Consider the following 12,739-nt stretch of genomic DNA (forward strand, 5'->3'; position numbering starts at 1 on the left):
AAAAAGTGTTAAATCAAAATATATTTTATATTTGAGATTCTTCAAAGTAACCATGCTTTGCCTTGATGACAGCTTTGCACACTCTTGGCATTCTCTCAACCAGCTTTGAGGTAGTCACCTGGAATGCATTTTAATTAACAGGCGTGCCTTGTTGAAAGTTAATTTGTGGAATGTATTTCCTTCTTAATGCGTTTGAGCCAAGCCGTTGTGTTGTGACAAGGTATACAGTACATTCGATAAGAGCTGGACCCATGGCTATACCCCTGCCCAGTCATGTGAAATCCATAGATTTGGGGCCCAATAAATTTTTCAATTAACTGATTTCCTTATATGAACTATAAAACTCAAGTCAAATCTTCGAAATTGGGTTTATATTTTTGTTCGGTATAGTGTTACAGGTTAATTTTTCACTGTTGTGTAAGTTATTTATCCGCAACCACTACAATCAATGCTGAAACTTGAGTACTAGTTCCCTGATGTTGTATAATGTTATTAGATTACTAAACCAATAAACGTGTGGGGAGACTGACAGGCATTGTGAAGTCAGTGACATCTTACCATTTGCCCTCACAAGTTGAAAATGCTAACAGACAGAAAACATGTAAGGGGTAGCCAATATTTTAATTTCAATTTAGATATGAAATGCATCATAAAATTTAAAAAATTCTAATTGCAAAGTGAGAGTATTGCTTTAAGATGTATACACATTTAGTCACTGGACTTAACTTTTTGAACATTTGCAAAAAACAAAATTCAATCTTTGGTACAGTAATACAATTTCATTTGTGTGTGACACGGAGTGAAGGAACAAGAACTAGCAGCTGCCTAGCTCTAGAGGGAAGGGGTCAAATGTGTGTTACATAATAATAAAGACCATGTCATTCATCTTTCTTCCGGTAAACATTCTCAGCGCTTTAGATGGAACAACACTGGTGATCAGGGGGCCAATGAAAGGAAAAGGAAAAACAAAAAACAGAAATGTGTCAGTGCTGGAGAGATTCAAAACAAAGGGCACTCAGTCAGTGCTCGTGCTGAATTTGTCTGTTTCCTGCAGCGGCAGTTGTCCTCGTCATCAGAGGGGGAATTTTTGATTTTGAGACTCACATTTGTCACTCCATCTTCTTGATGTCGTTCACCCAGCTGGCTCCCTCTGTCGTTGAGCCTGGGGACGAGGTTACCGTCTTCAAGACCGTCCTTCCAGAGACTTCCCTGAAGATTGTGGGTCCTCCCTGCAGTGCATTCAAGGCAATAGCAGTCACAACTGGTGGGCTGAAGTTCACAGAACCCCAAACCTTCACACAACTATTCTTGCTTGCCATTGTGGTGACTCGTGGTGGTTCAGTCAGTCTTGTGCAAATTTGTAAGATAATCTTTCTTACGTTTAATACGTCCCAATGGGCACTGCAGCCCATTATTGGAACGGTAAGTGCACCAGCTCAAGGTGAACATCCTTTTTAGGCTTCAGTAACAAAACTATACTTTCTGTTAAAATAACATGAAAAATATACACTTATATTACATGTTTACAGTATATACATTTACACAAGTTCATAAAAAAATCCCCCCCAAAACAAGGCCGCTTGCTCAGAACACGTGAAATTGTATTACAGATCAAAAACTCATTACATTCTGTTGCTGTTAAGTTATTGTTCCAGTTCTTTCAGAGTCCAAATTCTTCGGTGCCAAATTTGTCATTGATCAGGTATAGACGGATCTTTTTGATAAGATTTTCCATCCATTGAGATCATGGTTTATCTTGAACCTTCAGCAGAGACTTCAAATGAAACGTAATTTGCTCTCGGCTGTGGTCGGAATGTTGGGGGGCAGTCTCGCCGACCCAATGACTCGGTGGTTTGGGCAGGACACTTGGAGACGGGGGCTTGCTGAATTTAGCTCCAGCATAGATCTTCTCTCCGTCTTTCAGCTCATCCTCAGGTACAAGCTCAGCTGGGGATACAGTCACAATCTTGACATTGTTAACTGAGTTGAAGGGATTCTTCTCTCTACGGAGGAGCTGGAAGGGAGTAGAATTGGGCTTTGTGTGGCAGCTGTTGTCATATTTCTGTACTGAGGAAGCATTGCAAGGTGCATTAACGTGCCTGCTCCTTTCGCTCCGGGTGTTGAGATTTTGGGCAGCTTGATCGAGTCTATCGAGGTTGTGGACAGACTGGTCACCTGGTGTTGTGGCCCTCTCCACTCTCCCATTTTTTGACTTCAGCAGCTGGGAGGAAAGAGAAACAAACGTTAGTTTCACAAGGTCTGAACCATTCTAAATGTTACGCAAATAGTTTCTACTCTGAAGAACACTTGAGCAAACATTTTAAAAATAATTTCCAGTTCCATTATTTATTTTTGGTGTCAATGCGATATGTAAACATCTCAGGAACTGGCACATCGCCGGCATTGTTGAAATCCTTCATAACATTTCGTAAGATGGCATCGGAGACAAAGGCAGACGTTTTATGTGCCCCCAGCCGATTGTTTTTTTGTTTGTTTATTTGCAACTTATTTTTTGTACATAATGTTGCTGCTACCATCTCTTATGACCAAAAACAACTTCTAGACATCAGGACTGCGATTATTCACCACGGACTAGCAGAATCCTTTTTTTTCTTTCATGACTCTGAGCCCGACGCGAAGGATATACGGCTTCCTCGGGAACAGGCCCCGATCCCCGTGAAGAGGAGGCCGAGAAAGAGAGGCCGAAGGTCGGGCTGACTTCTGTAAATTCGTAGGCGATCGAATAAACCCCCACTTCCCTCCATTCTGCTAGCAAACGTGCAATCTTTGGAGAATAAAATCGGCGAGATACGCGGAAGATTAAACTACCAACGGGACATTAAAAACTAACATCTCATGCTTCACGGAGTCGTGACTGAACGACAACAATATCAACATACAGCTGGCTGGTTATACGATGTACCAGCAGGATAGAACAGCAGTGTCTGGTAAGACAAGGTGCGGCGGACTAGGTATTTTTGTAAACAGCTGGTGCATGATATCTACAGTGCCTTGCGAAAGTATTCGGCCCCCTTGAACTTTGCGACCTTTTGCCACATTTCAGGCTTCAAACATGAAGATATAAAACTGTATTTTTTTGTGAAGAATCAACAACAAGTGGGACACAATCATGAAGTGGAACGACATTTATTGGATATTTCAAACTTTTTTAACAAATCAAAAACTGAAAAATTGGGCGTGCAAAATTATTCAGCCCCTTTACTTTCAGTGCAGCAAACTCTCTCCAGAAGTTCAGTGAGGATCTCTGAATGATCCAATGTTGACCTAAATGACTAATGATGATAAATACAATCCACCTGTGTGTAATCAAGTCTCCGTATAAATGCACCTGCACTGTGATAGTCTCAGAGGTCCGTTAAAAGCGCAGAGAGCATCATGAAGAACAAGGAACACACCAGGCAGGTCCGAGATACTGTTGTGAAGAAGTTTAAAGCCGGATTTGGATACAAAACGATTTCCCAAGCTTTAAACATCCCAAGGAGCACTGTGCAAGCGATAATATTGAAATGGAAGGAGTATCAGACCACTGCAAATCTACCAAGACCTGGCCGTCCCTCTAAACTTTCAGCTCATACAAGGAGAAGACTGATCAGAGATGCAGCCAAGAGGCCCATGATCACTCTGGATGAACTGCAGAGATCTACAGCTGAGGTGGGAGACTCTGTCCATAGGACAACAATCAGTCGTATAATGCACAAATCTGGCCTTTATGGAAGAGTGGCAAGAAGAAAGCCATTTCGTAAAGATATCCATAAAAAGTGTTGTTTAAAGTTTGCCACAAGCCACCTGGGAGACGCACCAAACATGTGGAATAAGGTGCTCTGGTCAGATGAAACCAAAATTGAACTTTTTGGCAACAATGCAAAACATTATGTTTGGCGTAAAAGCAACACAGCTCATCACCCTGAACACACCATCTCCACTGTCAAACATGGTGGTGGCAGCATCATGGTTTGGGCCTGCTTTTCTTCAGCAGGGACAGGGAAGATGGTTAAAATTGATGGGAAGATGGATGGAGCCAAATACAGGACCATTCTGGAAGAAAACCTGATGGAGTCTGCAAAAGACCTGAGACTGGGACGGAGATTTGTCTTCCAACAAGACAATGATCCAAAACACAAAGCAAAATCTACAATGGAATGGTTCAAAAATAAACATATCCAGGTGTTAGAATGGCCTAGTCAAAGTCCAGACCTGAATCCAATCGAGAATCTGTGGAAAGAACTGAAAACTGCTGTTCACAAATGCTCTCCATCCAACCTCACTGAGCTTGAGCTGTTTTGCAAGGAGGAATGGGAAAAAATGTATCTCGATGTGCAAAACTGATAGAGACATACCCCAAGCGACTTACAGCTGTAATCGCAGCAAAAGGTGGCGCTACAAAGTATTAACTTAAGGGGGCTGAATAATTTTGCACGCCCAATTTTTCAGTTTTTGATTTGTTAAAAAAGTTTGAAATATCCAATAAATGTCGTTCCACTTCATGATTGTGTCCCACTTGTTGATTCTTCAAAGAAAAAACAGTTTTATATCTTTATGTTTGAAGCCTGAAATGTGGCAAAAGGTCGCAAAGTTCAAGGGGGCCGAATACTTTTGCAAGGCACTGTAAGTCTCAAGCTATTGCTCACTTGTGGTAGAGTATCTCATGATAAGCTGGAGACCACACTACCTACCGAGATAATTTTCATCTGTATTCCACCATAAGCAAACAAGAAAACACTCATACAGAGACGGCGCTCCTAGTTGCCGGGGACTTTAATGCAGGGAAACTTAAATCAGTTTCACCAAATTTCTATCAGTATGTTAAACGTGAAACCAGACGAAAGAGAACTCTGAACCACCTATACTCCACACAGAGACGCATACAAAGCTCTCCCTCCATTCGGCAAATCTGACCATAATTCTATACTCCTGATTCCTGCTTACAAGCAAAGATTAAAGCAGGATGCACTAGTGACTAGATTTTTTAAAAAGCAGTCAGAGGAAGCAGATGCTAAGCTACGGGACTGTTTTGCGAGCACCGACTGGAATATGCTCCGGGATTCCTCTGATGGCACCACATCGGTCATTGGCTTGATAAATAAATGCGTCGATGACATTGCCCCCACAGTGACCACATGTACATACCCCACCCAGAAGCCATAGATTACAGGCAGCATCCGCACTGAGCTAAAGGGTAGAGCTGCCACTTTCAAGGAGCGGGACTCTAACCCGGAAGCTTATAAGAAACCCTGCTATGCCCTCCGACAGACGAACCATCAAACAGGCAAAACATCAATAAGGGACTAAGATCGAATCGTACTAAGCCGGCTCCGACACTCGTCGGATGTGGCAGGGCTTGCAAACCATTACAGACAACAAAGGGAAGCACAGCCGAGAGCTGCCCAGTGTGGATCCTACCAGATGAGCTAAACTACTTCAATGCTCGCGTCGAGGCAAATAACACTGAAACATGCATGAAAGCACCATCTGTTCCGGACAACTGTGTGATCACGCTCTCCGCAGCCGATGTGAGTAAGCCCTTTAGCCAGGTCAACATTCACAAGGCAGCAGGGCCAGACAGGTTACCAGGACGTGTACTGCGAGCATGCACTGACCAACTGGTAAATGACTTTTCAACCTGTCCCTATTTTACTGCTGCTCTTTAATTACTTGTTACTTTTCTCTTATCTGCATTTTTTGTTTTAAACTGAATTGTTGGTTAGGAGCTCGTAAGTAAGCATTTCACTGTACGGTCTACACCTGTTGTATTCGGCGCATGTGACTAATACATTTGATTTGATAATAAGTAACCTAAATACCTGTAGCACATCTACTCAGGCCAACCTTTAATAAACATTGTTTGTACAATGTGTACCAAATTCCTATGTCATTGGGCTGCATTTCCTATGATTTTTTGTGTGCATAACGGTCAATTAAACCGAAACAATGCTGTTCTGAACAACTTGAAAAACAGGGAGGGGATTTGAACACTCAACATGGCCACTTCCGTTTAAATATGTTACTCATTGCTTCAAGCCACACCCACCAAAGATACCATGGTCTGTTCAAGAAAGTTCAGTTCGATTAAACGTTTGCTATGTTACGGATTGCACTGTACAAGTTCCCCCAAACCGTTCAACATTCTTTGAGGTATGTTTGATCCGTTTGGTGGGTGTGGCTTGAAGCAACGAGTGACGTATTTAAAGGGAAGCAGCCTTGCTGACAGCGTTCCCCAACTCCATTTTTAAAATTGTATTATTATTTTTTAAGTGGTCATTCACCTAGTGCAGTTTCCCAAACTCGTTTTGGCTTGTGCCCTAGTACTACACAGCGGATCCAAGTTTGGGAAACCCTGACCTAGTGAGCGCACCATTTTACAATGGCTTAACATCAATTTGTACATTTAGATGTTTTTGCACTCAACATAAAGGGGGAAATTACTCCACCTTGCATAGTGCGTGTGTTTACATGGATAAATACAGCATGTTTTACTAACAATGGACAGAGTAATAACCACATGTACAAACTCCATCTACTTCACTAAATTAACTGAATAATATACCTCTTTCTTTGTCCCCTGCTTTAGAAGGTGACAGGTCAGCACAGTCGCCTGGGTCCGGTGGGTTGCGAGTTCGGCACTTGGGGCTTTAGAAGCTGCGACATTGTTGTTGATGTCTGCAAGCCGTGTGGGGTTGTTTCTCAGCGTTTTTTGGCGCGGTTGTTGGTGTGTCCGCTGTAACCCTGACGTTGTTGAACGCAATTTTCTCCCACCTTTCTTCAACAGTGCTTGCCTTGTTTTGCCTAGGCTTGCCCCGACGTGGTAGGAAGTCAAAATGGATGGCTTATTGTTTTCAACGTTGTCCAGATTTGGTTCAATATTTATTAGTGATTCGCCCAACATGACTTCAAAGAGGAGAGGGTAGGACACATCAACGATACTAGCTAGTTTAATTTTTTCGAAAGTGGTAAGTAGGCTAACTTTAACCAGCTAGCCAACGACGTTAGTTCACCTCACTACTACAACAATCAACAGCTAACGACGACGTTATTTAGTACGTAGATGGTGGAACTGAAGTCGGTCCGAAAACCTCGATGCAGTGGGGTTTTGATAAATTGAAGAAGAGTACACCGATGTTGATAACGTAATCTTGTAACTCGAAGCACGGTCTTCGAGATGGCGTAGAAGCTATGGAAATGGCGCGGGACAACTTCCCGATTGTATTTCAGGGGAAGCTGAAACACACGCCCACTTATTTCAAAACAAAGGGTAGGAGAGCAACACGGTTTTAACGCCGTACATTACGTTAATTGCTACTAGTAGCTAATAGAATAACAAAATGCCATTATATTTGGTTTATTCTGCACGCGAATGCGTGCTCCGCGAAAAGGTAGCAGCAGTGAATAAATAAACCATTGGTTTCGAAAGCAGGAAATTGCAGATCTCCCATGTTCGAAATTACGTCATGTATGATGGTGTCATTCTCATGACCGGTACTTTCCACAGGGAGAGGCTATTGCCGCGTTCAAAACAACTGGGAGCTCTAAAAAATACAAGGTAAATTCAGTGGACGTCAGTGATCTTCAGGTCGGAAAGACGGAGCTCTAGAAAGAGGCCCGAGTTGGAAATCCGAGTTGGATGACCGTTCAAGTCGATCCTGTCGGAGGTCGTTTTTTTCCTAGTTCCAAATTGTTTTAAATGCACTGAAGTCCGAAGTCGAGAGTTCCCCATGCCGCGTTCAGAACAACTGGGAACTCAGAAATCTCCGACTTCAAAGGCTATTAGACACCACAAGGTCCCAGCTACTATCTAATCAACACAGCATTGACATTTTCCCATCCCTGGTTAAAAAAGCCTAACCTAACACAATATGGGGGGGGGGGGTTAGAGCATTGAACTAATAACCAAAAGATTGCGAGGTAAAAATCTGTCGTTCTACCACTGAACAAGGACAGCACTGTTCCTAGGCCGTCATTAAAAATAATAATTTGTTTTTAACTGACTTGCCTATTTAAAGACAGATGAAAAAAATCTGCCAATTAATTTCCAGCAATATTGCCCATGTCTGTCTTTGTGGTGTATCACTCCGTGCCTAGTCAGTTGAAGTGATAACCATCTTGGAAGTATATCGAAATTACGTCATGTAGAAGTATATAATTTGGATCTATTATTTGCAAACTTTGCCATGAAATGGGCAGCAGCAGTACAGAATCCTTGCAAGTCCTGCACACTGGACAGCACCTTTCTCATTAAAGGGGAATTACACAAAAACAATTCTAATTTGTTAGCTTTCTTCCAGACAAAAAAAAATGGTATTCTGGTGTGATTTAAGCATAAACATGGACCCCGAAACATCTCTTCGTTTTTTTCTCTATGAACAGTTGTAATATTGAGAGTGAAAAAAAGATATATATTCTAAGACCAGGAAAAGTACAAATCTGAAAACATAATTTGGGAAAATTTTAAACATAATTTGGGGAAAAAATAACAGATTTCATAGGGCCCCCCTTAAGAGTTGTTTATTAACCATTATTTTACCAGATATATTGGCAGAAAACATAGTGAACTCATTTCTCTTGTACAATAAGGACCCGGGAAGAGTTGCAGGGGAAGAAGAGAAGAATGTGCCTATTTGAAAGCTAGAAAAAAGTGAGTATCTCACGACATGTTTCATTAGTAGCTCTCATGCTAGAAAAGGTTGGATACCTCTGGGCTACACTATGTAGCTACTTCCATCTTCTTAATGCGGCAAGCGGGAGTGAAGGACACTAGTGTGCCCGGTGTTGTTGTGTTGCCTGCTTGCAGCGCAAACTCTCCCCATTGAGCAGTGTTTATCTGCAGGCCTATCACAGTGATATCCAAATTGTTACTACCTATATTACAAGTTATTTATCTGTATTATGTATAGGCTGCTATCCTACTCTAAATAAAATGTATTGGGATGGAAAAAATAAATTTGAGATGATGTCCAAATACAGATGGTGACCAATACTACAAGTTATTTCTCCCTCGCCCATAGAAATAAACCTCACGTTATTTTACACATTTTAACTAGCGCATTTTCTTGCCAGCATAAACTTGCTGGGAGGGCTCATCAGGACGACTGACTGAATTTGACTCTCAGCTGCTCAACCAACATAATCGATTTGGGCACCAGGCGTGTCCGTATAGCCCAGGGAAAGCGAGGTTTGAAATTATTGTTTTAGTCAATTATTATATATGTTTGGACATCTTGCGGTCAATTTGTAGTCTACATGTAATTATGTAATTATGTTCCGGCCCCCTGACCATCTGTCTAGTTGATGATCCCTGGGCTATATGGACACGCCTGGAGTTTTTCCTTGGGCGGATGGTCAGGGGGCCGGAACGTAATTACAAATAATTAGTAGACTTGACCGCAAGAACTCAAAACATATACAATACTCTGTCACTGTTTTGTTGACCCATCCTCAGTTTTCTCATATCACAACCATTAAACTCTGTAACTGTTTTAAAATCACCATTGCCCTCATGGTGAAATCCCTGGTTTTCTTCCTCTGGCAACTGAGTTAAGAAGGATGCCTGTATCTTTGTAGTGACTGGATGCATTGATACACCATCCAAAGCCTAATTAATAACTTCACCATGCTCAAATGGATATTCAGCGTCTGCTTTTTTGTATTTTTATACATCTACCAATCGGTGCCCTTCTTTGTGTTGGCATTGAAAAACCTCCCTGGTCTTTGTGGTTGAAACTGTGCTTGAAATTCACTACTCGATTGAGGGAGCTTACAGATACTTGTATGTGTGGGGTACAGAGATAGGGGGAGTCGTTAAAAAAACATGTTAACCACTATTATTATTGGTTATTATTATTGATATAGCCTCTCCCTTTCCAACATTTCATGCACAAGCTTTCGAGTATGGTGGCCAGAGGGGATCTATCTGTCAGTCTTTCTTTCTGGCTCTGTCTGTACAACGCAGCAATATAATGATGTTCATTACACGGGGAAATTATTTCCTCATGTGTTGGTACTCTGAGCTAGGCAGCGAGCACAGTTTTAATATTCAGATCACACATAGGGAGGTCATTCAAGCTGTTGCTGAGCTCTTGTTGCTGATCTCTTGTTGCTGAGCTCTTGTTGCTGAGCTCTTGTACGTGATCTGCTTGCCTGGTTGGAGCTGCTGCATCAAATCGGCTAGGCAACAGCTGCAATCTGTGTTGCTAGGGCAAAGTCTCATCACATGAGCAGAACCTCTAGCATGTGATTGGTCCTCCTGATCAACATTTTCTCTACTTCATTTTTATTTTCACACACGCAAACAGACTACGTCATACAGTTGAAGTCGGAAGTTTACATACACCTTAGCCAAATAAATTTAAACTCAGTTTTTCACAATTCCTGACATTTAATACAAGTAAAAATTCCATCTTAGTGGATCACCACTTTATTTTAAGAATGTGAAATGTCAGAATAATAGTAGAGAGAATGATTTATTTCACCTTTTATTTATTTATTCACATTCCCAGTGGGTCAGAAATTTACATACACTCAATCAGTATTTGGAGCATTGGCTTTAAATTGTTTAACCTGGGTCAAACGCTTTATGTAGCCGTCCACAAGCTTCCCACAATAAGTTGGGTGAATATTGGCTCATTCCTCCTGACAGAGCTGGTGTACCTGAGAAAGAGAATATGTCATGTACATATTTGTCCTCTGACTATACGTGTAACAACGATTGATAGTCTTTCCTGGTTGAGGGTTGAAGATAGACTACTTATCTTTTAGTCTTTTTTAGAAACATTTGGCTGCATTTACCCAGGCAGCCCAATTCTGATATTTCTAACAATAATTAGTCTTTTGACCAATCCCATCAGATCTTCTCACGTCATATTTTTTTCTGAGCTGATCTGATTGGTTAAAAGACAAAAACTATCAGAATTGGGCTGCCTGTGTAAAGACAAGCCTTGGGTTTCTTACCGGGACCCAAACCGAAAATGTTGCTCAGTAATGTATCGAGCCATGTCATCAAGGACTGCTCTGCCACCAGAGGCTACTCAGGCAAAAAGCAAGTTTAGCTTTAATTTAAAAAACAGATAAAAAAAACATGTTGTATCACAGCGCCTAACCTCTTTCTAAAGATTTAATTTGACTGTGCTGTATAGAAGTATATTAATATGTATATAGTGTGTAAATAGTATTTTTGTTGTCTTTTGGAGTCTTGACAATATATCATTCTTGTTTTAATTTGTCATATTATCTTATATTGTTCTTGTTTGCAACACTTCTGTACTCTGTTCTGTATTTTATGTTTTATGTGGACCCCAGGAAGAGTAACTGCTTCATGTGGACATTTAAAAGAGATCTTAAACCCTTTTTAGATAATTTCCTTAGGGTGCTATTTTAGTCTTTCCGTTTTCATAGTTATTCTTTTGTATTTTATCCTCCTATGTTGATATTTTTTCCACTAATTGGTCTTTTGACCAATCACATCAGATCTTTTCACATCAGATCTTTTTCAGGGCTGATCTGATTAGTCAAAAGACCAATTGGTGAGAAAAAGATCAGAATTGTGCTGCCTGTGTAAATACAGCCATAGAAAACTGAATGTAGGAGGAGGCATGTAAAGAACCCACCTAAAACAGGGAAAGTTGTTGGAAAGCAGTGGATTGACATTGCTGCAGCCACAGGGTGAAAAGAACGAGCAGTCAGGTGGGCAAGCAATTAAGAGACACATTTCAACTTATAAAACATATCTGTTGCCTATTAGAAACTAGATGTTATGACAGACAGAGCATCCCCCCACGTTAATGTCTTGTCTCAGGTGTCTGCAAGCAAAATGTGATGAGTAACCTGTCTGATCACCGAAGATGGTGAGAAAGCCTATAGGGAGTAGGGCAGTGATCTGGCAGTGTGGTGAAATCAACCTCTCCCTTAACTTCAGCAAGACAAAGGAGCTGATCGTGGACTACAGGAAATGGAGGACCAAGCACACCCCTATCCACATTGACGGGGCTATTTTCATGATCCACACACACCAACACAGTTGTGAATGCACGACAACGCCTCTTCCCCATCAGGAGGCCAAAAATATTTGTCATGGGCCCTCAGATCTTTAAAAGGTTCTACAGCTGCACCATTGAGAGCATCATAACTGGCTGCATCACCACTTGGTATGGCAGCTGCTTGGCATGCAACCACAAGACACAACAGAGTGTAGTGCGTAAGGCAGGGTACATCACTGTTTCCGAGCTCCCTGCCATCCAGGAAGTCTATAACAGGCGGTGTCAGAGGAAGGCCCTAACAATTGTCAAAGACTCCAGACTCCCAAGTCATACACTGTTCTCTCTGCTACCGCACCGCAAGAGGTAACGATGAACCAGGTCTGGAACCAACAGATGCCTGAACAGCTTCTACCCCTAAGCCATAAGACGGCTAAATAGTTAGTCCGGGTAGCTATTTGGTTAACTATTTAACTATCTGCATTTACCCTTTTTGCACTAACTCTTTTGACTCATCACATACACTGCTGGTACTGTTTATTATCTATCCTGTTGCCTAGTCACTTTATCTATACCTATATGTACATATCTACCTTAATTACCTTATACACCTGCACATTCTCTGTACTGATACCCCATGTACAGTACCAGTCAAAAGTTTGAACACACCTATTCATTCCAGGGTTTCTCTTTATTTTTATGATTTTCTATATTGTAGAATAATAGTGAAGACATAAAACTATGATATAACACAT

The 12,739-nt window shown here is 41.4% G+C and overlaps 1 protein-coding gene across 1 annotated transcript; it reads right to left on the reverse strand.

The window, feature by feature from the left end:
* Positions 1-602: 602 nt before the first annotated feature.
* Positions 603-7,583, reverse strand: LOC135506072 (proline-rich nuclear receptor coactivator 1-like). Its single transcript, XM_064925461.1, has 2 exons — positions 6,566-7,583; positions 603-2,221 (listed from the first exon to the last, which is right to left on the reverse strand). Exons 1-2 carry the CDS (start codon positions 6,902-6,904, stop codon positions 1,745-1,747), a joined length of 816 nt encoding a protein of 271 aa, XP_064781533.1. The 5' UTR covers positions 6,905-7,583; the 3' UTR covers positions 603-1,744.
* Between the last annotated feature and the right edge of the window lie 5,156 nt (positions 7,584-12,739).

The sequence above is a fragment of the Oncorhynchus masou genome, chromosome 19 (genome assembly GCF_036934945.1).
Source record: "Oncorhynchus masou masou isolate Uvic2021 chromosome 19, UVic_Omas_1.1, whole genome shotgun sequence".
NCBI classification, from domain to species: Eukaryota; Metazoa; Chordata; class Actinopteri; order Salmoniformes; family Salmonidae; genus Oncorhynchus; species Oncorhynchus masou.